This window comes from Haliotis asinina, chromosome 10 (genome assembly GCF_037392515.1).
Source record: "Haliotis asinina isolate JCU_RB_2024 chromosome 10, JCU_Hal_asi_v2, whole genome shotgun sequence".
NCBI classification, from domain to species: domain Eukaryota; kingdom Metazoa; phylum Mollusca; class Gastropoda; order Lepetellida; family Haliotidae; genus Haliotis; species Haliotis asinina.
Genome location: NC_090289.1, coordinates 5,277,040 through 5,300,642, shown reverse-complemented (window position 1 = coordinate 5,300,642; position 23,603 = coordinate 5,277,040). Strand labels below are relative to the sequence as shown.

At 38.5% G+C, this 23,603-nt stretch overlaps 1 protein-coding gene across 6 annotated transcripts in view; it reads left to right on the top strand.

The window, feature by feature from the left end:
* The window catches only part of LOC137254679 (uncharacterized), a 47,220-nt gene that overhangs the window by 11,765 nt on the left and 11,852 nt on the right, over nucleotides 1-23,603 (top strand). For 4 of the 6 annotated variants that reach the window (XM_067792529.1, XM_067792528.1, XM_067792526.1 and 1 more), the window contains exons 3-6: nucleotides 10,957-11,109; nucleotides 18,061-18,143; nucleotides 19,195-19,306; nucleotides 20,353-20,472. In XM_067792529.1, the coding sequence (XP_067648630.1) occupies nucleotides 10,957-11,109; nucleotides 18,061-18,143; nucleotides 19,195-19,306; nucleotides 20,353-20,472 (468 nt within the window). Of the gene's footprint in view, nucleotides 1-10,956; nucleotides 11,110-18,060; nucleotides 18,144-19,194; nucleotides 19,307-20,352; nucleotides 20,473-22,438; nucleotides 22,466-23,603 lie in introns of all 6 variants that reach the window. The other 2 variants (XM_067792527.1, XM_067792524.1) reach the window with 1 other exon arrangement.

The window sequence follows — 23,603 nt, the reverse complement described above, 5'->3', positions numbered from 1 at the left end:
GGACTCAAGGTAAACCTTGTGCTTCCTTTCAAGCGTTCTTTACACGTTATCCTGATGTACAGTGATGTAACATAAAATGTTAAGCAAGCATAGTGTGAATGGTGAGAAGATTTGACAGTGATAACCTGGAGACTCCTGTCACAGCTGTGTGGATGCTTTACCACACAGCGGAGATCAATAAGTGATGCAGACTGTTGACATGGACATATATACTGAGCAAGGCCTAATTAAACACAGTCTCGACACTATATAAATCAAGGGTGCAACAAACACAAGCCAAGTGTGTCAGACGGGAATGTCAATACATCAGGCCAGAAGTGAGCTGACATTGTTTAGCCACAGTGAGCAATACCAGAGCCTCATCACTGCCGCCTGTGTATGGAGTGTTAGCCTTGCTTCAAGGCTGTACTGAATGCTGAAACAATGGTTGTATAGTATTTCTATCCTTCGAAGGACCAAGTCTGGATAAGCAGATAGTCTAAGGACCCCCAGTTATTTATTATCTTTAGAAATTATAATTTAAAGTATTAATTTTTACCTTAATGACTTGTATAAGTCAATTGAGCATGGACTGCACACTCTGGACACTGTGGTCATGTCCCTTCCATTGCGGGGAGTTTATTTGTGATGATGAAAGAAGATAATAAACTATGATACTCATTGTGTCTGACAACTCGGAGGGCTGTCAGACTTGCTGATGCATGTCATTGTGTGGTAGCTACGTAAGTACATGTTCATGATGTCAGTCACTGGATTGTCTGGTCCAGATAAACACACTCAAACACACATGCAGAGACAAACAGACGCATGTGCGAACATGCACGCACACACACACAGATGGAGAGAGAGAGAGAGAGAGACTCTCTCTATGTAGCACACTGATTCAGTTAACATAGTGTCCATTGAGACTCTGGAAGATGGCCTTTGTATTCATTTGTTTCTGGATTATGGTTAGGTCTTGGTTTTCGATTGATACAGTGATCACAGTTTCTGATGCTTTATGTGAAAGGCAGTCAAAGTTCAGTTGTAGTGGAGCTCTAGCCTTGTTAAGTAGCTGTATTCTGAGTCAGAATTGCTGTACATGCTTTGGTAAATCTAAAGTGAAACAGAAACCACATGACCTAGAACGTTGGAGTATCCAATATGATGTGTCATAAAAGTGCAGTCAGTAAGCCTTGCAGTGAACCGGAGACTTGACACACATATTTGATTTATTGGAGGTCAGTCAGCCTGTTAGCCTGACATGGTAGTGTTGCCTTGCCAATACTTTAACATTAAACTTCAACATATCCATCCCTTAAACATTTACAACCCTCTCCCAGGTAAATGCATCAGCCTTGGTGGAGAAGGGAGGGCAGGTAAAAGTCAGTTTAAAAATGGAATTGTGTACATTCTTGAGTAAATAGTGTACCATATTGCCTTTTGACACATGAAGATGTGGGTTAGACCTGGTGTTCAGCCCCAGAAACAACTAGCTGGATTGGGTGTAGATTAATGCTTAGTCTCTGAATATATATGATTTTGGTTATAACAAATGAACCCATTTCAATTGAAAAGGAGCCCCATGGAAACCAGAGGATCCGAACCAAGGGAAGTCTAAACTTGCTTCATTTAGGGCTTTAGCATTACAGGGAGGTTTAGGCTTAAGGGAAAATAATGTGGTTCAGGGACTGTGAGACTCACTATATTGCAGGGAGGGCTAGGCTCTAGGGAAAATAATGTGGTTCAGGGGCTGTGAGACAGACTATATTGCAGAGAGGGCTAGGCAGTGGGGAAAACAATGTGGTTCAGAGGCTGTGAGACTCACTATATTGCAGGGAGGGCTGGGCAGTGGGGAAAACAATGTGGTTCAGAGGCTGTGAGACTCACTATATTGCAGGGAGGGCTAGGCAGTGGGGAAAACAATGTGGTTCAGAGGCTGTGAGACTCACTATATTGCAGGGAGGGCTAGACAGTGGGGAAAACAATGTGGTTCAGAGGCTGTGAGACTCACTATATTGCAGGGAGGGCTGGGCAGTGGGGAAAACAATGTGGTTCAGAGGCTGTGAGACTCACTATATTGCAGGGAGGGCTAGGCAGTGGGGAAAACAATGTGGTTCAGAGGCTGTGAGACTCACTATATTGCAGGGACGGCTAGGCAGTGGGGAAAACAATGTGGTTCAGAGACTGTGAGACTCACTATATTGCAGGGAGGGCTAGGCAGTGGGGAAAACAATGTGGTTCAGGGACTGTGAGACTCACTATATTGCAGGGAGGGCTAGGCAGTGGGGAAAACAATGTGGTTCAGAGGCTGTGAGACTCACTATATTGCAGGGAGGGCTAGGCAGTGGGGAAAACAATGTGGTTCAGAGGTTGTGAAATTCACTATATTGAAGGGAGGGCTAGGCAGTGGGGAAAACAATGTGGTTCAGGGACTGTGAGACTCACTATATTGCAGGGAGGGCTAGGCAATGGGGAAAACAATGTGGTTCAGAGGCTGTGAGACTCACTATATTGCAAGGAGGGCTAGGCAGTGGGGAAAACAATGTGGTTCAGAGGTTGTGAGACTCACTATATTGCAGGGACGGCTAGGCAGTGGGGAAAACAATGTGGTTCAGAGACTGTGAGACTCACTATATTGCAGGGAGGGCTAGGCAGTGGGGAAAACAATGTGGTTCAGAGACTGTGAGACTCACTATATTGCAGGGAGGGCTAGGCAGTGGGGAAAACAATGTGGTTCAGAGGCTGTGAGACTCACTATATTGCAGGGAGGGCTAGGCAGTGGGGAAAACAATGTGGTTCAGAGGCTGTGAGACTCACTATATTGCAGGGAGGGCTAGGCAGTGGGGAAAACAGTGTGGTTCAGAGACTGTGAGACTCACTATATTGCAGGGAGGGCTAGGCAGTGGGGAAAACAATGTGGTTCAGAGACTGTGAGACTCACTGTATTGCAGGGAGGGCTAGGCAGTGGGGAAAACAATGTGGTTCAGAGGCTGTGAGACTCACTATATTGCAGGGAGGGCTAGGCAGTGGGGAAAACAATGTGGTTCAGAGGCTGTGAGACTCACTATATTGCAGGGAGGGCTAGGCAGTGGGGAAAACAATGTGGTTCAGAGGCTGTGAGACTCACTATATTGCAGGGAGGGCTAGGCAGTGGGGAAAACAATGTGGTTCAGAGGCTGTGAGACTCACTATATTGCAGGGAGGGCTAGGCAGTGGGGAAAACAATGTGGTTCAGAGGCTGTGAGACAGACTAGATCTGGTTGACTCACTGATGTGGATGATGCATGTCATCATATCCCTGTTTCCTATATCGATGCTCACGATATCAACACAAAGGTCTGGTCCTGATTATTTACAGACCACTATAATGTCGTTGGAGAATTGTTGAGTATTGTGTTAAACAGCTAACTAATATGTTGCCTTCTGGCCTGATAACTGGCCTGGTTTGGTTAACTTGGATGGCATAATGCTGAACCATATTTCAAAGTCAAATCAGAAATAACAGCTGTTCAATCAGTGTACATTCATGAGGGATAGAAATCATTTGTGGACATCACCTTGGAAACAAAGTGAATGGTTCCAGGTTATTTATTATGATGAATGACAATATAAAACACTGTATGATATGGTTTGTATTAATGTTAAGTAAGACAGGAACACATTTATTGCGATTCTTGACATGAATTCATTTGAAAATACTTCAGAGTACTATTGTTCCTAAAAGGTGTTAAGCAATATCTGTCTATAACTATCAGATGTACCTATGCTGTGGCAATAAGTATGAACAAGTGAGTGAGTTTACTTTTAAACGACACTGAGCAGTATTCCAGCTGTATCATGACAGTCTGTAGATAATCGGTGTTAGACCAGACATTCCAGTGATAAACAAGATAAACATCGATCTGTGCAACTGGGATACAGTTACATGTGTCAACCAAGTCAGCGAGCCTGACCACCTGATCACGTGACAGCAGTGTTTACAAGTTCTTTACTGTATTTTGCAAGTTGGCCTGCAGGCTTTAAAATGAATGAAACAAACAAAAAAAAAACAGGGGTGAGATTCCAATTATACATGACGGATAATTTACTGAAGGTCATAAGGGCATGCAGATATTTGAAACTACCGACCCCCATACAAAAACAGACCCCCATACAAAAACAACCAGCGCTGGGACCCTGAGCTGGCAATTGTTTCAAATGCTGCTTGACAATAACAATCACTGTCATATATATCAGTATTCTAACAGTAACTCTGACTACCAGATGTGCCTGCATTTTGACAGTAACCATGGCTACCAGATGACCATGTACAACCAGGAATATAGTTAGAGAAGGTGACCTGGTAAATAGCAGATTTGTGTAGGTTGTTTTGTTTGTTGTTCACCCCCAATAACCTGTCTTCAAAATGTGTGGCCACAGCCTCTTAAATAACTGAATGGTAGCCAAATGATCCAGTGACAGGCGTCACCACATCAAGTTATGTAGCTGAGAAAGGAAGACATGGCATGCTATCCCATCATGTCATCAAGCCTGATCACCCAGTCCATGTAGCTATATCTTACATGTATAGATTGTTCTTCTAACTGAATGTTCCCATACTTATGTCACAAAGGATACAATTTCTATGCTGTGAATGGGATATTTATAGCTGTGTAAACCTTGCAAATATCAATAATATCTAAAGGTCATGCTCTATCAATACCATAGTGTACTATTAGAATCCTGTGAAGAAGTCATCAGTGTGTTTTAGTGGAGATTATTTTAACATTTAATGTACCAATGTATTATCTTAAATTTCATTGTTTTGAAGTTTATGCTTATTTATTGCTGAAAGGGTCTTACAGTCACAGGTACCACAGACATGTACCCCAAGTACGTTTTTGTATGCAGAAACTTACTCTGGCCAAAATCAGAATACAAAAATCTACTTGCGTATGAGTCTACCCCACACCACTTATTGATTGGAACTGTTATGAGATGCATTCGAGAGTGTTAGTTGTCTAGGAGTGAGTGAGTATGGCTTTACACTACTTCTAGCACTATTCCAGCAATATCATGGCAGGGACACCAGAAATGGCCTTCACATGTACCCATGTGGGGAATCAAACCTGGGTCTTTGGCGTGACAAGCAAACTCTCTAACCACTAGGCTACCCCACTGCCCCTGTACATAAGAAATGCGATGCACTTAGTGATGAAAAATCCATGATGCATAATATCCATGGTAATAAGGCGAAAGATAGCTATAACTTGAACCTGGTTCTTTGGGGGTTTTTGTTCTGTATATAGAAATGTAGCTTTGGGTACATTTCTGTAGTACCTGTGCCAGCACTGCCCTCTGAAGCCTTATTTATTGATGTCTTCATGTAAGTCTTACCATGGTTCTGGATGCAGTGTCCATCTTAACAGATGCATGATGGATAATTAGGGCATAATGTAACACAAATGTGCTTCATCAGTCCGCATGATCAGAGATTCATTCAGGGTCTAAAGAAGATTTCCCAGCATGAAGTGCTCTAAACTGTTGCTTCACAGGACCTTTGTATTACCTGACTAACTGGATCGGGTGGTCAGGCTCGCTGACTTGGTTGACACATGTCATCGGTTCCCAATTGCGCAGATTGATGTTCATGTTGTTGATCACTGGATTGTCTGGTCCTGGCTCCATTGTTTACAGACCGCCGCCATATCACTCACTCACTCACTCACTCACTCACTCACTCACTCACTCACTCACTCACTCACTCTCTCACTCACTCACTCACTCACTCACTCACTCACTCACTCACTCACTCACTCAACCAACCAACCAACCAACCAACCAACCAACCAACCAACCAACCAACCAACCAACCAACCAACCAACCAACCAACCAACCAACCAACCAACCAACCAATCAATCACTTTGTATTACCTGCAAGGATAATAGAGGTTCCTGGGATGCAATATTTATGAGTCAAGGTAAAACCTTAGATAATGAATGCAGATTCATTTTATGCAGTTAACATGAACATCGAGATGCTAATGGTATGTAGGAAAAACAGGACATTTGATGCCACCTGGAGAATGAACACTTGTAACAGACATTAAGTTTTTTGTCATTGTCAAATTTTACATCAGTGAATCATGTTAAGATGGTTAAAATGTAATAAATACGATTTGGAAACCAGTGTTAACCGCTTATCATATTTATGGTTTTAAGCTCCTTTACACTAGCTGACGCATGACTCAGTCAAGTGGATTTAAGTAAACTTTAACAGGCTTATTTGTATTGCAGTGTTGAAGAGAAGTTGTTTTCTTGTGTCCTTGATCCAGACGTGAAGTCAATGACCCATGTCTTTATCATAACAGCTAGTAAAATGTCTCCAGGCTACAAATGTCACATCCTGTAACAGCGATACACCTTGCTACCTCATTATAGCGCAAGCCTCCCTACAGTGTCTGCTGTTCTGTTTGCATGCTATGGCATGTTTGGTGTATCAATTTGCACATGTTTTGAAAAATGAAACAGTCTCACCCAGAAACATTTGTGTAATCAAGGATTGGCTATTTGTGTTATAGAGAGGGAATGCTCCAGGTTTCAAACTCTATTGATTCACTTGCTTGCACAAATTTAAATTCACAGTTTGTACATATTTGGTGAAATGAAAGACTTTTACATGTCACCTTAAAATAGCACTCATAGTAAAAGATTATGCTCTGTTGTTATAATATGGGATTGCCTTTGTTTAGGATTAAATGTGATTAATACATTTCATTGCAAAACTAAACTACAGAATTAGAACACTGCCTTGAAAAGTGGATCACTTTCTGTCATCACATCGCCAGACATGTTGATAGAATGATGAACAACAGTACATAGCTTTATAATGAGGGTCCTTTGGGTACAAAACTATTGACACACATGGTGGCACATCCAACAAGCATAATAAATGTTAAGGTTGATTTCACACACTGTATGAACCTCTCATTGTAAGATCAGTGATCTAATGGATACATATTGACAAGTTAAAATGCTCCAGCACAGTTAGTTAGATGAAATAATTGGGCAAAATGATCATTATTTTATGTCAAATTTCCTGTATTTTAGAAATTGTCAGAACAAAAAAAAGACCTGTATACAGTACCGATATCTATACTTGCCTGTTCTAAGGGTAGGATATCTCTACATAAACTGATTTATCATGCAGTGCAATAGCATAATGTGAGAATGATATTGCAGTATGGTTAAGCTGGATCTTTTTGCAACAAAAGTTAGAATGTGAGACCATTTTCAGTATCTTGTAGTTTTTGAAGCATTTATTTCAGTGTGCCCCGTCTGGGGTAAGGGTTAAAACTGGGCTCCAGCAATGTACTGTCACCCCTCGCCATAACGCGGGTCTTTTGGTCCACAGATAATGTGGAACAGAGGCCAAGTAAGATCATATTTTCCAAGGACATAACAAAACTGCTAAAACTTGCAACCCAAAATCACTAGACATGATAATTTAATTGTTGTTCCTGTTATGCTACCTGTTATCAAAGATGTATATTCACATGAATATACTTCTTTGCTGTTATTCAACTAAGCCGGAAATAGCGATCAGCTGTGCACAGATGTTTTGGTCAAAGGTACCGGTGATTCAGGTAAAAACGATCCCATAATATTACATCAAGGAACTTCTATTCCATTATCAGTATATTTTACATATTAAGCTGTTATTGTGACAGATTATTTTACTTTGCTATCTGGCTAGTATATAAGGCATGTTTTCTGCAACCGTATTTAATATAACAATGAACACAAGCTGTTACCAGTCTGGATACATTTTACGTAGGAGACAGTTTGACAAGTCACCTCTGACTTCCCACGGTACTTGCAACTCTGATTGTGAAAAAAAACCAAAATGTTGGCCATTTAGTCTTTGAAAGTGATTTGAGTGAGTAAATAACGTGGAGCTCTGAGTCCATGGATTACAAGACTGTAATCTGTTAGTGATTGCTAAGAGTAACGTGAAATTGGTGCTTGGTAGGCACGAAAAACGGATCCTCAAAAATGTGGTAAGCGAAAGTTGTATGCGTATGGAATGAGGTAATGCCATTCTCTCATTGTGTTTCCGTTGTTTCTGTCAACTGTTTTAATAAATAAAATTGGGATTGAATTTCTGACACCATACGTTCTGGGATGAATGTGTTTTACCGCGCTAGAGTGCGGAGAGTTGCATCACAGCAAACATTGTAAGTACTCGTCATAACTCAACTGATAGCATGTCTTGTCTACTTACTACTTACTACTACGATGTTGTTGTGATTATTATTGAGAAAACCCATCATGTTTTAAGCAACTGAAACACAATGGATATGTACGATAAACGCGGGACTGAATTTAACTAGTTGACATAATTTATAAGAGCTCAGCGGCAGATTTGTTGATGAGGTAATTTCCTGAAGGGGTGTGATTGCAGTTCAAATATTTTTATGGGAGCCATGGATTACCCCACGGTTTAGCCGAATCAGCGGTATCGCGAAGTGCGTTCTTGCGAGGGATGACTGTATTCTGGTAGGAAGAAGCAGCTTCATGGAACAGACATGGCAGCTTGGTTCATTGCATACTCCCACAATGCGTAAGACTGCCATAATTTCAATCATTGGTTCATCTCGTCCAAATTTGATTCATCAGATGCCCTCAATATTGATAATTGCATCATTCAACATGATGCAACAAAAGATGGCAAAGCCACATTAACTTGGCACGTCTAGTGGTTCCAAGAGTTGTATGATGCCAGGGAGTTGAGATTAATAATACATTTTGCTGTTTGATATTGACATCCAGTGATCGAGAAAACTAAATTGCCTTAGCTAGACTGAGCTTGATATTGGTGCTATGCAAATATATACAATATACAATAAACAAAAACATGAATGATTCATATGAAAAAGCTAATTGGGTTGTCCTTAAGTTTCTTTTGACAATTGTAGCTTGCAAATACGATCAATGTTTTCTGATAAGGTCATAGGTTGACTCTTGAATGAGTATTGTGCAAGGACATTGGTGATAGCTGTATAGGCCCGTGAGTGACTATAGGATAGAAGGGAACTCTGGATTCAGTATGTTGTCCATGTGGTATTGTTAGTGGAACTGCAGATCTATATATAGATCGGGCTTCAGGTCCTTGCAACATTACCTTGTTATCTCACCATGAGCAAATATCATCTAGACGTTAGCCTGCATCCTCCTCATCTCTGATATCTTCATTTCCACATTCTGATCAATACTGATGATCCTGCAGATGCAAAATCAGCACGAACATAGTGCCCCGGCAAACCCTGCCAAAATAGTTCCATTATTGGCACAGTGAAAGTCATTCTGAAGAAGTTATTACAGACCCTTCATCCAGTCAGAAGCAAGGCATTTTCATATCTGTGCTACTCGTCTGATTGGCTAAGCTGTCTAAGTCCAGCATCGCTAATCTGAAATATTGTTTTTCTAGGTTTGGTGCTCTAGGTCATAGATTGACAGATGTTGTAAGGTTGACAGAATAGGTTGAACGTTAAGCAAGGTGTGATTGTTTGGCAGGGGTTAAACATTTTTTTGTAAAAGCCACTTGCCACAGGGCAAGTGATTTTAAGAAAGTAACTTGTCCTGACTAGGTTTCCACGTGTCCTGATTTTATGACACAAACATGATGATGTAAATATGAAAGAATTAATCAACATGGTATTTGATGTTGATGTTTCCTGGACTATCTATCGAAAAGTAATAAATAGCAAAGAAAGACAACTCTACATTATTATAATTGTGAAATTTAATGGTTACATTTAGAGCAGACAGGAAAAGAAATTCAAATTTATTTGCAGTTTGAAACCATAAGTGGAAATTTTCTAGTAACCCACAGACAAGTAAGATACCATTATTTTATTGCCTGAAATGACAACTGAATTGTCTCGGGTGTGGGGCAATGGGATTTTTTAACTCCTGTTTGGAGTTGAAAAGTTTTAATGAATTCAGCTGGGTGTAGGTATGCTGGGATTATGCTATTGGACAACATCCGTCATCTTTGGTGTTTGCCAGGCACCTTTTTCAACCAGTGGGAACAAAACTAATATGAGTATTTACATATCGCTGCTCTTCCACCACACAGGGACATAGAGCTGACAAGTCACAGTTCATATGTACAAGAAAATACATGGATTTATGAAACATATGGTTGAAAGAGGTGTTTTTTGAGTGTGTTTTTGAAGAGTGGCAGAGTTAGTACTAGTTTTAGGTCAAGAGGCAGTCAGTTTCTAAGGGTAGCAGCTGCATACTGAAAGGACCTGGCACCAGACAACAGGAGTTTATACATAGCCATCAACAAGAGGAACTAATCATGGAAACATGGACTTATGGAAGGTCCTTAGTATTTATTCATAAAGTGGGGCAATGGGGTAGCCTATTGGTTAAAACAGTTGATTTTCCATGAGTACAGTGTGTGAAGCCCATGTCAAGTGTCTCGGCCAAGATATTACTGGATGGGTGGGTACTGCATAGAACTATACTTTAGACTCGTGTCTGATGATGGCAGTGAGGATTCTGTATCCTGGATGATGTTTGGTCCTTGTTGTGAATCAGTGGTCCTGCTTTCCATCTCATGTTTACCTGAGTGGTTGTATATAGACTCTTGTGATGTTGCTGAATAGTGCCATAAAGCAACATTCACTCACCCAGTCACTGTGCTGCTGTAGTATCCAAAACAGATTTGTATGTGCATTGTCCGAAGTTCCTTAGAACATTTCCCTAGTAAAAGATGGCAGAAATGTCAAATCAATATAAAAAGCTGCAGTTGTAACTACTGAAAAGAACTACTAAATTTAGTTCAACTGTACTTCGTTATATGCATCTCAGCTAAAATATACAAAGATGACCTTGACCTACAAGACATTTTGTGACAACTGTTATGGTAATGTTATATACAGAGGTTGCTGTAATTTATATGCTTACAATTGTTATTCCAGAAATCGTGATGACACCTTCAAAGAAGGGCAAGGCCACTTATATCAAAATGGAGAGGAATAAAAAGGTCAATGATTCATCGTCACCACAAGTTGCCCATGTTGCTGGAGGTCAGCACAAAGGAATCGTCATCAACAAGAAACAGGATGTTGCAGGTGAGATCCTGCACATGGATTTGTGTCTTGTCAAGGAACCCAAAGATTTCAATGGAGAAGGGTTCCTCAGTCACATTGTATGACTTTTGAGGATCAGGTGGTACCACCCAGGGGATTGTTCAAGCGTTCAATATTGTGCCACAGTGGTGTGTGTGTTTGCTCACAACCTCAACCACTGGTTTACTCGCCACAATCATGTAGCAAGAATAATGATGAATGTTGTCTTAAACAACAAGCTTCTGAAACAAGATCATTGGTAAATTAGCATTTAGGTTGAAAAAGGTGAACTACTTAATATGAATGCTGGTGTAATGCTGTTTGGAGTCAAAGCAGAAAAGGTTTCCCTGAAGGAGAAAGATAAATTTGTAAGGGAAGTCACTTTGAAAAACCTGCTCATATCTGTGACCGTATAACAAAGAGGCCTTCATACACCACTAGTTCACTTTTCGCACATGTCAAAGAGACAGATTCCAATCTGTGGCAGTTTGGGATGATTGCACAAAGCCTCATCGTTAAGATGTAGTACACATTGATCTGACAGGGTAAGTTATCATGCTCATTCGTTTTTATCATTATATGTCTCTGATGACATCGTGTGGATGACTTGTGTTATTTAAGGAGTTTTGGTGTATTTCTATGTATCTGTTTGCTTTGAATACAAGACTGTGACACTATCAGACAGACAGTTTTATTCGGTAATATACAGGCTTATGGCCCAATTTACAGTTGAGATATACTGCATTTATAATGTCACGTGAACACAAATTAAAATAATTATCTAGCAATAAATATATGTTTTAACAAAGTTGCAACTGAATGTATAAGAAGAGGATTTTGAGATGTTAGTAAATGTACCATTAACATATTGTTTTTATGGACATGTTTAATATGTGGAATATATCTCTCTCTCAGATCTTTATATTTATCGCAGACTAATAGTACATGAAATTCATCTTCAATACAACCCAGTTTACAGTTTGCACATGTAATTAGCTCAATATCTTCTTGTTTATGCCTTCTGGAAAAATTGACATTGAAATTGTGTAGGGAAAGTCTAAATTTACACATGGCTCTTATCATCAAATCCTTGTTTTCTAAAAATGTTAAATATTTTTCTGGCTCTATAGCTGATTTTATCGATTGATAATGACATAAAAAGGATGAAGATGAAATACTATTGTGCCAATTTTGATAATACATATCTTGCAATCTTTGTTGAGGATAGAAATAGCTCTTCATCACCGAAGTCTTGCTCAATCGAGACAAAAGAATACCCACAAGTGAACAGCAAAGTTCTAACATTTGAAACCCAGTTACAACTGGTCTTACCATTTTCATCTAGAGTTTTTAATACATTATAACAATGATAAGGATATCGATGTCGTTCCATCTTTAGTAATTTACACCAATATTTGACCACTCTAACTTGGCTGAGAATGAAAAGAGGATAGCGCCCTATATCGCCTAAGATGGCCTTATTTGAAGCAAATTTCCCAACCCGTAAAAAGCGTTTAAAGTATGATGACTGAACTTTCTCTATTGCCTCACAATATTTTGTACCCCATATCTCTGACCCGTATAACAAAATCGGCGCAATTTTCCCATCAAAAATAGAACACGCTGTAGGAAATGGAACATTTACAATTTTTTGAAAAAGTGTATAAACTGGAATAAGAGCTTTGGACACTTGACATGCTAATTGCTTACAAGATACTGACCATGATAGCCTAGAAGAAATGAATAATCCTAAATACTTATAATGTCTTAATTTCTAAGGGAACACCATCGTATGTCCAGTGTTCATGCTGAGCAATTTTACTGCCATTTCTAAATACAGTGACATTTGTTTTTTGTAAGTTGACTTCCAAACCCCATTTCTTACAAAAAGAGGACAGCACGTTTAATTGTTTCTGCAGGCCACTGACAGTATATGAAAACATGGCTACATCATCAGCAAAAAGAAGTAACATTAAATCAACAATATCCTGTGTCACAAATACACCATAACTACACGCTTTATATACTTCTGCTCCGAGTTCATTAATGAACAAGATAAATAGGGCTGGGCTTAAAATGCAACCTTGTCTCACGCCACTAGAAGTGGAAAACCCTTTTGTTCTACCAGATGAAGTTTTAATACAAGCTTTTACAGAAGAATACATATTGCGAATGACGTTAAGCAATTTTCCATGACAACCTTTAGTAAGCAGTGCATATAACAATTTCTTTCTATCAACGTAATCAAAAGCTTTTTTAAAGTCAGTAAATGCACAATAGAATCTACCCTACCTCACGGCTTGCATAAATATTTTGTACACAATGCTTGCAATATGAATAGATTATCAACTGTCGAGTAATTTTGGCGAAAACCAGCTTGACATTCTGATAAAAGATCATTTATATCTAACCAAATTCTAAGATGCTTTTCTATAACAATAGTGAACAATTTACCTGTGACCTTCAGAATAGAAATACCTCTATAATTGTTGGGGTCGGAACGTTAACCCAGACTTATACAAAGGCAAAACCATGCCTATATTCCATGATTCTGGAAAATCGCCAGTATTTAAGACCCTATCAAAAAGAAGTTTCAAATAAGGTATAATAATATTTCCCGACATCTTAATAAATTCTGGGGGTAAACCATCCTGACCTGCAGATTTACCACTTTTTAAACTTTTCAAAGCATCTACTCTTTCTCTATCAGTTATTTCACCTGACAAAAAGATCATCGGTGATAGGCAAATCATTACAATGTTCACACAAATGTGAATTTATAAATTTGGAGATAAAACAGTCAAAATCGTTTACATCAGCATATTCACCTTTCGGATTTAGCAAATTGTTGAAGTAATTGTACCAAATATCAGGAGATATCGAACAACTTGGAGCATTCCCATGTATTGCTTTCTTTAATGTCTTCCAAAAACTCTTACAGTCTCCAAGCTCGGCAGACTTCTTTATATCATCACATATTTTGATACTATGAAAACGTTTCTTCATTTCACAACATTTTTTATATTCCGTTTTGGCATCCACATATGAGTTTAAGTTTAAGTCACATTTAAATCGTCTAAATTTGTTTAGTAGAAAATATTTCCTCGTTTTTAATTGACTACAGTCCTTATCAAACCAAGGTGGTTGCTGTGATTGGGGTTTCCGTGTAACTGTATCATATGCTCCTGCATTTACTGCACAGTGAATTAACAGTGAATAAGCATTTATGTGACACTATCATGCAATAGTGTTAGCATCTTCTGTAGTTTTCATTTTCTCCTGACCATGGAAATGGAACCCATGCCATGGACTTGTGGAAATATTTGCACATATCACATTTATGCAAAAACATTCATTAAAGTTTTTTGTATTTGCCAATGGTGCATGTTCCTGACAAACAGCCCATTCTGCTGTAATGGAGATTGGTGAGGTAGCCTACAGTCACTTGGGTCAATAGTTGACATGATCAAGCTGGACAGAATCTCAAGGCATGTTTGGTGTATACCTGATTGTATTGATTGCCCTGATTGCCTCGCGCTATCAGCCATCATCAGCCTCCTCGTACCAGGGCCCTCATACATGCAGGAGATTCATTACCATTGAGAAGCATAGTCATTGTTCAAAACACACATTCACAAGAAATGCAACTGAGGATAGATTGTATCTGTAACATCATCTGTACCTCAACATCCCAGTGAAATTACATCACTAATCTTCCTGGCACTGAAACTGGTTAGCTTCTTACATTAAAGATGCAGGAATCCAGTAAACATGTGCTCAAGTCCCAAAGTTGTTGTAATTATGTTTCCTCAATTTTCTGAGCACCATAACCTTGTCTGTCTGTCTGTCTGTCTGTCTGTCCACAGTGATCTGGATTACCATGATGCATGAGAAATATCCTCGAAAAAAGGAACATTTGTCATACCCACTTCCCTCACTTACTCTCTAACCTCAGGAGATGTACTTGTTTGTTGTGCTACTTTCCTGGGAAGTTTCTCAGATATACACAGTGCGGATGGGACAAATTAGAAATAAACATTTCACTATGAAGTAGTTGGTAGATAGCTAAGGATATTTTCAGCATCATTTGATTTAAATTTGCAGAATATATCTTTATGTTTAACCCTTTGGTTCCTATTTGCAAATACATTGTTAATTCCTGGGAATGAAAAAGGTGTGAGGGTGCAATGTTTATTACACATTGACATTGATGATGTATTGATCACAGCTTTGGTTACAACGTAAAACACCCTTTTCTCATTAGCTCTTTACAGTTTTTACAGTATTACGAAGAAAAACCCTTCTGTCAGAATACAGCACAAAGTCTCATTCATAAAGCACATTGATTTAATGGAACTATGGGAAAGTAATCATGTAATAGATTTGCCCAGATCCCTGCCTCGTAGCCTCTAAGGAATTACTTGCAGATCTGTTCCACATCTTCCGGTTGGTTGATGGCTAATTTGCTAATGAAGATGAGAGATAATGCAGAACCTATTGATTGGGTGTAACCAGGTCTGCACATGTGGAGTGAAGCGGAGTTCAGGCACTGTCAGGGGAGTAGCACCGTTGTGCTCCTACTCTCGCACAAGCTGGTGCTAGTCATCCACCAGCCAAGCTGCTGGATGATGGAGGATCTGAGACTAGTTGTACAACCAGTTGCTGCTGCAGTGTGTCTTGCTTCTTGTGCAATTCTCCATTCAGAAATAGCTCCGCTATATGATGGTAGTCTGTAGACAGTTGCATACAGATGCAATCCAGTGATGAATATGATGAAAAATGATTGAGGGTTGCGTGAATCCATGGGAATGCCCACTAGAGGAATGACGATTCAGGACTGGGTGGTAACAATGTTGGCTTCTGTAGTCTTGGGGCAGAGTGTTGGTCAGGGCCATTGCTATGCTGACATTTGAAGATTAGTATTACCAATGTTGGAAGAATAACCGCATGTACACACATTCTCTTTATCTCTCATTTCATTTATTTGGTCTTTTTTGGCTATGTGTTAGTGAGTACATCAAATCTCAAATGCACTTTGTGTTCCATGTTTCTGATTCTTGAAATAGTTGAATTATACTACAGTTGATTATTGTACTGGTATTGGTTTACTGAGGAGGTAAGGATGATGGCATTCCTTACGTTATACTTTGTTTGCAAACACATGCTCTATATGTAGTGAAAGAAATGGAAATTGGTGGTCAAGTAAATGGTACTTAACCAATGCGTAAATGCATCAGGATTCTTTAATCCTATGACCATTATTGACAGGTTTGAGGATAATAGTATGTCTGCTGCCATGAATAGTTAAAAGCAATCATGTTCGCAGGGATATTTGACAAATCAATGGCAGTTTAATATGCCTCAGTCATACTACTTTGTAATAGACGCTTGCACACAATCTGATGTCGGCATGAACACAGTGCACTCTTCATTGCAGGCAAATTACCATCAGGTTGCCACTCAGATTACATTTGTTTGACAACTGTTTATGCCGTATTGATTTTTGACCCAGTCTTCCTGTAAATTGCTAATAGATGAAGTCTTTAATTAGTAATCAAACAAAGAAACTTGACAGATGATTAGAAAACCTGAGTAGAGAACATGTGATTTGACAAAACCTAATTTGAGATACTGCAGCCAACGTCATGTAGGAATGTAATTGAATGAGAAGTATTGATTTTATTGTTATTTTTATGAAAGAGATTAAAGAGAGATTTGCCAGTTGAGATTGAGCAAAGACTCACTATTCATAATCAAAATTCTTGCATTTTTACCAAAGAATTTATGTAATAATAGATTGCTTTGCAAGATGCAAGGGGATAATTAACTTTGAATCAGTGTTAAACATGGCTTTTCTGATGGTGTTGAAGGATTGTTCACCTAGCATGTTTGTCCCATGTCGTCAAGTGAAAGAATGTTTTGTAATGAAGTGATCCAGTGTTATCTCCCTTTAATGGCTTCTGTGCTGAATTGATCACCCTCAGTGTGCTGAATTGGTCACCCTCAGTGTTATGTAAGATCACTTCAAGACATTTTCAGGCATTTTGTTAGCTATTTAACTGTAACTGTAAGTATCAAATCTCAGTCTTTGTTCTTGAAAACCAGATTTATTATTTGCTCATATTATCAGCCATCGGTTTGTTTCAACACATGCCTTTGATTGTGGTAAAGTTGCTGGCAGGATGTAACCCAACATACACTCACTCACTCACTTTGTAACTGTGAAGCTGTGATGTAAAGCTTTGACTTGCTGGCTTCATGCTGCTTGTTGTATGGAGTTCTCCATGATTTCTGAAACTGAGTAGGATAGCCAAGTGGTTACAGCATTCACTTAGGCTAAATCAAAAAAAACTGAAGTGTTTCTAGGGTATTGGCGTGTCACTTTTATTTGTGCATGTAACCATTTGTTATTGCCATTTAAAAAAAATAATTTTGTCCCAATCATCCATTGGTTCACTATAAGGGTGAGTGTTGGTAAGAACGACTGAATCTACAACTTCTCAACACATGGCTAAATTTTCCAAGCTGTATTTCTGAGAGAAAAAAATAAAAATACGTGACTCCCTCGTCACTTCTTTTCTGTCAAAACTATGCAAAAATTGGGGCTACCTCCCTCTTTTGAAAAAATGTGCCCGAGAAACATTGAATTTTTTTATGGAGCCTTATCATGCCAAAGTGACTGTGTGAGGCCCATTTGTGGTGTCCACTGCTGTGATATAGCTGTGAAGCTGCTGAAAGCATAAAAGCATAATCATCACTCCTCTGAACAGATCAAATAATACTTGTTTGTTTTATGACAGTAGTTTTGATACTGGTTTGCATCATTACAACGTTATAAGCCATTGTTACACTGCCAGCCCACAGTTCACACTGGTTATATCAAATAGTGATAGTATGCTAACTACTCTATTCCTGTGTTACGATGATAGTGAATGAAAGTATGATGTGTTCCAGGTGAAGACTTGTTCGGCAAGCCTCAGCTACAACTGGGGTTCATGTGCTTCTTGGTGGATCAGAAGACGGGGCAGCATTATGTGGTAAAAACTTACAATTAATAACAATTCTTGTTATTTTACACTGATGGGCCTAGATTTTCCATGCTCTTCTAAGCACCGAGATAGCCGTTAGTGCCGTTCATTAACATTAACTTAAGACTATCGTAGCGCTTTGAAAATGTAAATTTCAGTCATAAGAAACAGAATATACTGTGTGAAGATTTTGTATGCTCATGTCATACCCTATTAAGCATGTCGGTTTGAGGTGTATAACCTTGGTGGTATTAGTGTGATGATATGGTAAAACTATGTTGTACACTGTTTCCGAGACCCATGATCCAGACATTGACTTACAGTGTTTCAGACGGCATGTCGCATTACAAGTTTTATTGATGTAGAAACTGGTAAACACTAACTGAAAGTGGGTAAAAATCAGATTTCACAGTTTCACTTCTATTTCCTGATAGGCTGTAGCTTAATTACAATATTTATTATTGTTGTCTTTTGTTTGCTGGTGCATATTTTTTTATTGCATGTTGTGTTACTTTGATAATTGCCTCAGTATGACTACTGCCATTCCATGGTTTAAAATGTGTATGTAGATTTTTTACACACTTGTGGCAATACTATCTTCCTGAAACTGATGATTATGACATCAAATCCATGTTTGCCTTGATGATGTTTCTAAGTTGTAACCAGCAAGAGTGTGCATGAGTAGAAAAAAAGAATAAAAATCTAAATTTATGAAGGTTTTTTCGCTAAATGTAAGTTTTTTACTGATGATTTTTACATTTAGATCACTGAGCAATAATCTTTAAATTATTCGAGCTGTTCGACTTCACTAACTCTTCTTCCTTTCTTTTTCAAATTGGGTGAAAATAATTAGGCTGAACTTTTCTTTTCCATATAGTGCAAGAGTACTTTTTACCTACCTCATGGGGGCAAACGTTTCCTCAGTAGCATGTGAAATTGAGAGAAGAACACTGTGTATCATTTTATGTCAGAATGAAGAAGCATGGTATGCACGGTATACAGACTAAGATATGTACAGCCTTACAAGATATAACCCTAACCATTGTTACTCATCTTTCAGGAAAGTCGGAAACTGAAGTTCTGGTACCAAGAAAACACAGATTACTATCATCAAGTGACAACAGCCTATGACTTCTTCAAAGAGCTTGTCCGACCTGAGAACTTCCCTCGAGGTTAGATGTGTGGCTGTGTAACTTGCATTGTTAGAGGGAACATTGCAACTGAGCTTATTTGAAACACAAATCCAGGGATTAATGTTTCTGTTTCTCGTAATTCAGGTGACATTTTAACACATTGCAAGCCAGTTCCTGCAGAAACATTTGTCATTAGCTAACTGTTAATTCTCCCGAAATATTCCAAGTGAAGTGGTAACATTTTTCTATAAAAATGTTTTGTGTTACAAATCATATATTTCTGTTGAAAAATTACTAAGGTTAACAGTGACCTCTGTGTGACCTCAGGTTACCTGCTAGTCTCTTTGTCACCCGATCAGTGTCAGTTTGAATCATAGTGTATCTTGTGGATCAGCGTATTAACTGTTGAGGTCTCTCTTTCTTTCATTAATGCCTGCAGTTTTGTTTTTAATGAAGTTTCATCTGGTTCATCAGTGACTGCATTAAGCAGATCTTATTTCTGAATACTGCTCATTAAACACCTGAGGATGTTCTATCACAGAACATGTTCAAGTAAAATTTTGATCCTGCCAATCGGTACTGTGCTTACCAGGTTGGGAAAATAACATTTGGAATATGTTTTCTACATCATGGGTATTCTGAATGACAGTAACAGGCTGTACAGCTGTTTCTGTCAAATTATTGCATTAGTGTGATGCTGACTTGTCAACCTTTCTTTTGGTCAGGTTTGAAATTATTTATTGAAGTGTTTAATAGCAAAGCCTTAAATGGTAATCGCAAGTTGAAACTAGTGCTGCTTTCTGATTAGTTGTTTGATTGGTAAAAATTCATGAAAGATCATTATAACTTGACGTAGAAAGGAATGTATTCAGAGATTATTGACGAGGGAGTGATGTAACTGAATAATATCAATGAAAGAGTGATATAACTGAATAATATCGATGCAAGTGATACAACTGAAAAAATAATATAGATGGAATGATACAACTGAAACAGTGATAATATAGAAAAAGGAGTGATATAACTGAAATTCATCATACCCTGCCAATATGTAAAACCGTGTGTGTTTGTTTGTTTGTTGGCAGATTATATTGGGTTCATCAAGAAGTGTATGAAGCAGATGCAGGGTGATAAGTTCCGCATGGCCAGGAAGGTGGACCTGGAGATTGAGAAGTTGGATGAAGGAGAGGCCCCAATGACCCCAGGTAGGCACACACACAGGCCAGTGGCTGTACCCATGGTAGTTGCTGAGGATAGACAAGACTTGATGATGTTCGAAATTGGGGGTTTCCTTGAAACTCTCTCTGGTCATTTATTTGTGTCTATCAGCCAAGAGATACTTGATGGGGATAACAGGAATGAGGGATGGTTTGATAAACATCTCAGGAAAGTAGCATAGATGTGTGTGAACCCTAATAAGGTCAAGGGTGTACTGCATTGTAAACAGGGTAGTTCATGAGGTTGGTCCAGGACAAGTTGAAGGGTTGAATGCAACAGGAATGTTACAGAAGTAGCAGGTGGGTGTGCTTTCAGCAAATTATGGTATAGAAGGAACATTTGTTCGTATGCAAGAAGCTTCAGAAGGGCCAGATTCAAACACTTGATTCCTGTTGACATGATGTAGTCCGTCTGCTCCACATCACTACTGACTGTCTCGTTATATCAGGGTGTTACGGTACTTAACTACTAGTAGCAGGCATCTTGGAAAAATCAGTCCTTTATCATTACAGAAAATAACCTAGGTGTAGGGGTCACAATGTTAATGCATGGATACTGTGAACATTTACTGTTTATTCTAAAAGACAATATTTTGTTTCTGAAAGAATAATTGTTTGGAGTAAACAAAATCTTACTTCTCAGGCACCGGAAGAACACTAAAGACAATCTTGTCATAGCACAGTCATTTTGATTTAAAAGGTATCAAGTGTGGATTGCCTACCACCAGTATTTCCTTACTGTTACCTGAGAATGATTTGATATTTTTCTTTTCAGCATACAAAATACTTCTTAGAAATTGATTCTTTATATTGCTTTTTGGCAGTGTTGTCTTTACTCAAAATATCTGTCACTTTGTGTATCTTGAACGTGTCCTACTGTCTTCTTTACCTAAAGTACTGTCGGAAATAGAATAAACGTTTGCTTTTTTTTAACTTTATCTCACGTATTTATGTAGTTGATATGTGAAAGTGTGATATATCTGTTAAACTAAGTTCATCCTACCTACAGTTCCAGTGGTAGGGAGATAGAAACCGTGAATAAAGGACTTTACTGAGGAGAAATAAGTTCAGAAATTAGCAATGCAGATTTTTTTCAAAGTTGGAAGCATTTTATTTGGAACAGTGCGATGATATTTTATTAAGAAGGACACTTTTTAAATGCCCATTTTTAGATTAGACTTAGCTTCATCATAAACGATAGCTGTCCTAAAAAAAAAAAAATTTTCATGCTGAAACCATTAAGGACATAGCTGCCATGGAGTCTCACTATCACTATAAAGAGAAGCAGGTAGGAGGGGGTCGTCGCGAAAGCAAAACCAGCCCTGTTGTCGCAGACGATGGGTTGGGGTCAGACTGGGGGATACAGTTATCAACTACAATATGATAACCCTTTAGGGTAATTGAACTGGGGAAATGCTCAGCGTATGATGACAATTTACAAATAATATCCAGTCTCAACATTAACTTCCTGAAGAACGACATGTAAGATGTTAATCAGTAGATGGCATAAGTATCTTTGAGATGACCCCATGCTTTTCTGGATATTCTCTTATGCATCCCACTGAATGCCCAGTTAGGCCGAAGTGAGAAAATAGGATTTCGACATATCTTATTTGCTGTTGTGTAAATTTGAGGAATACAACGGAACAGTCGAAAAACAGTTTTATTCTATTTCTGGCAGTACTTAAGGCATGACTATCATGTAGAAACAAAGTACCTATCTCAGTTCTCAAAGGAATACCACCTGATTCATTTTCATTGCTATTGTTACTCTGTCATGCCATGAGTGATCAAATATAGAAATGCGCAAGTATTGGGTGGTCTGTACCTTCTTTTGAGTAGTGTAGAATTAAGTTTGCACTGCCATAGTTTCTCCCATAAGGGGGAGTAACTCTTGAATTCTGAGACTGCAAGTTGACCTGTATTTCTCTCTTTGTTTGCTTCTGCCACTAAGGCAGGACAATCTCGCTGGACCAGCTAGGTAGGTGAAGGGATCCACTAAACAAACATTGTCTTGCTAACTTGTTTTTATTGCAACCAGGTGCTATTAATAATGGCTACTATATTGAGTTCAAAACATTCGTTTTTGAAGAAAAAACAGGTGAATAATGTTTCAGAATTGGACAACATGAAATTGTTTACATGTGAATTTTTTATTGGGTTGATTTTTGACATAAACATCTTGTCTTTCGATAAACTGATAATTATGTCCTTGTTTTTCTGAAGATTTGATTGATTGAAACCTGGTTGTGATAACATTTGTTGCACTGTTGATATTTAGTGCATGGTTTAGTGATGAGAGTCTGCGAAACAGTTAATGCACATTTGGGTGTTGTGCCTGGTAGGTCTGAATATTCATTCATTCATTCATTCATTCATTCATTCATTCATTCATTCATTCATTCATTCATTCATTGTGGGTTTTGTATTGTTTTATCACAGATTTTGGTGAGCTCATCAATTTTGAATCCAAGGGATAGTTTGCTAATATTTTAAAACATAAAGAAATGGAACTGTGTGTATCCTTTGTAGTACAGAGTCAACCGTCTGCATGTGCCCTGTTCACAACTCGCCTTGTAGTCTGAAATCATTTGCTTTTGCAAGAATATGGGTGTCTTCAGTTCACACTGGTAGAGGTTGTGCATTACTGTGAAGGTTCATGAGAGAATGACTAATTTCAGTAGTCCAATTGGATGAAATCTGGAATATGGCTGATTGCAGTGTAAACTCACATAAACATCTGATTTTGAATTATTGCACGAGCACCATTGCCAACATTTTAGTTTTATGATGCTGTTTATTATCATATGAAAATGGATGGTGTACTGACACAATTTGTTAAGGATCCGAAGCGACAGTTATGCAGGTATTGTTTACTATTAATAAGTGTGTATTATTTGGTGGTTATTGAATACTGTGAACCTAATTCCACCAGTTACTTATTACAACTTGGCATATTTGGTGATATATCATGATTGGTGACTAATTAGATTTAATTGGTGTTTTTATTTTTATTTTATTTTCTATTATGAACTTCCATATTTATTTACTATGGTATAAAACAAGAATATTCTATGATGTGATAGTACTGGTTTGGTACCTAATGATCTGATTCCTTC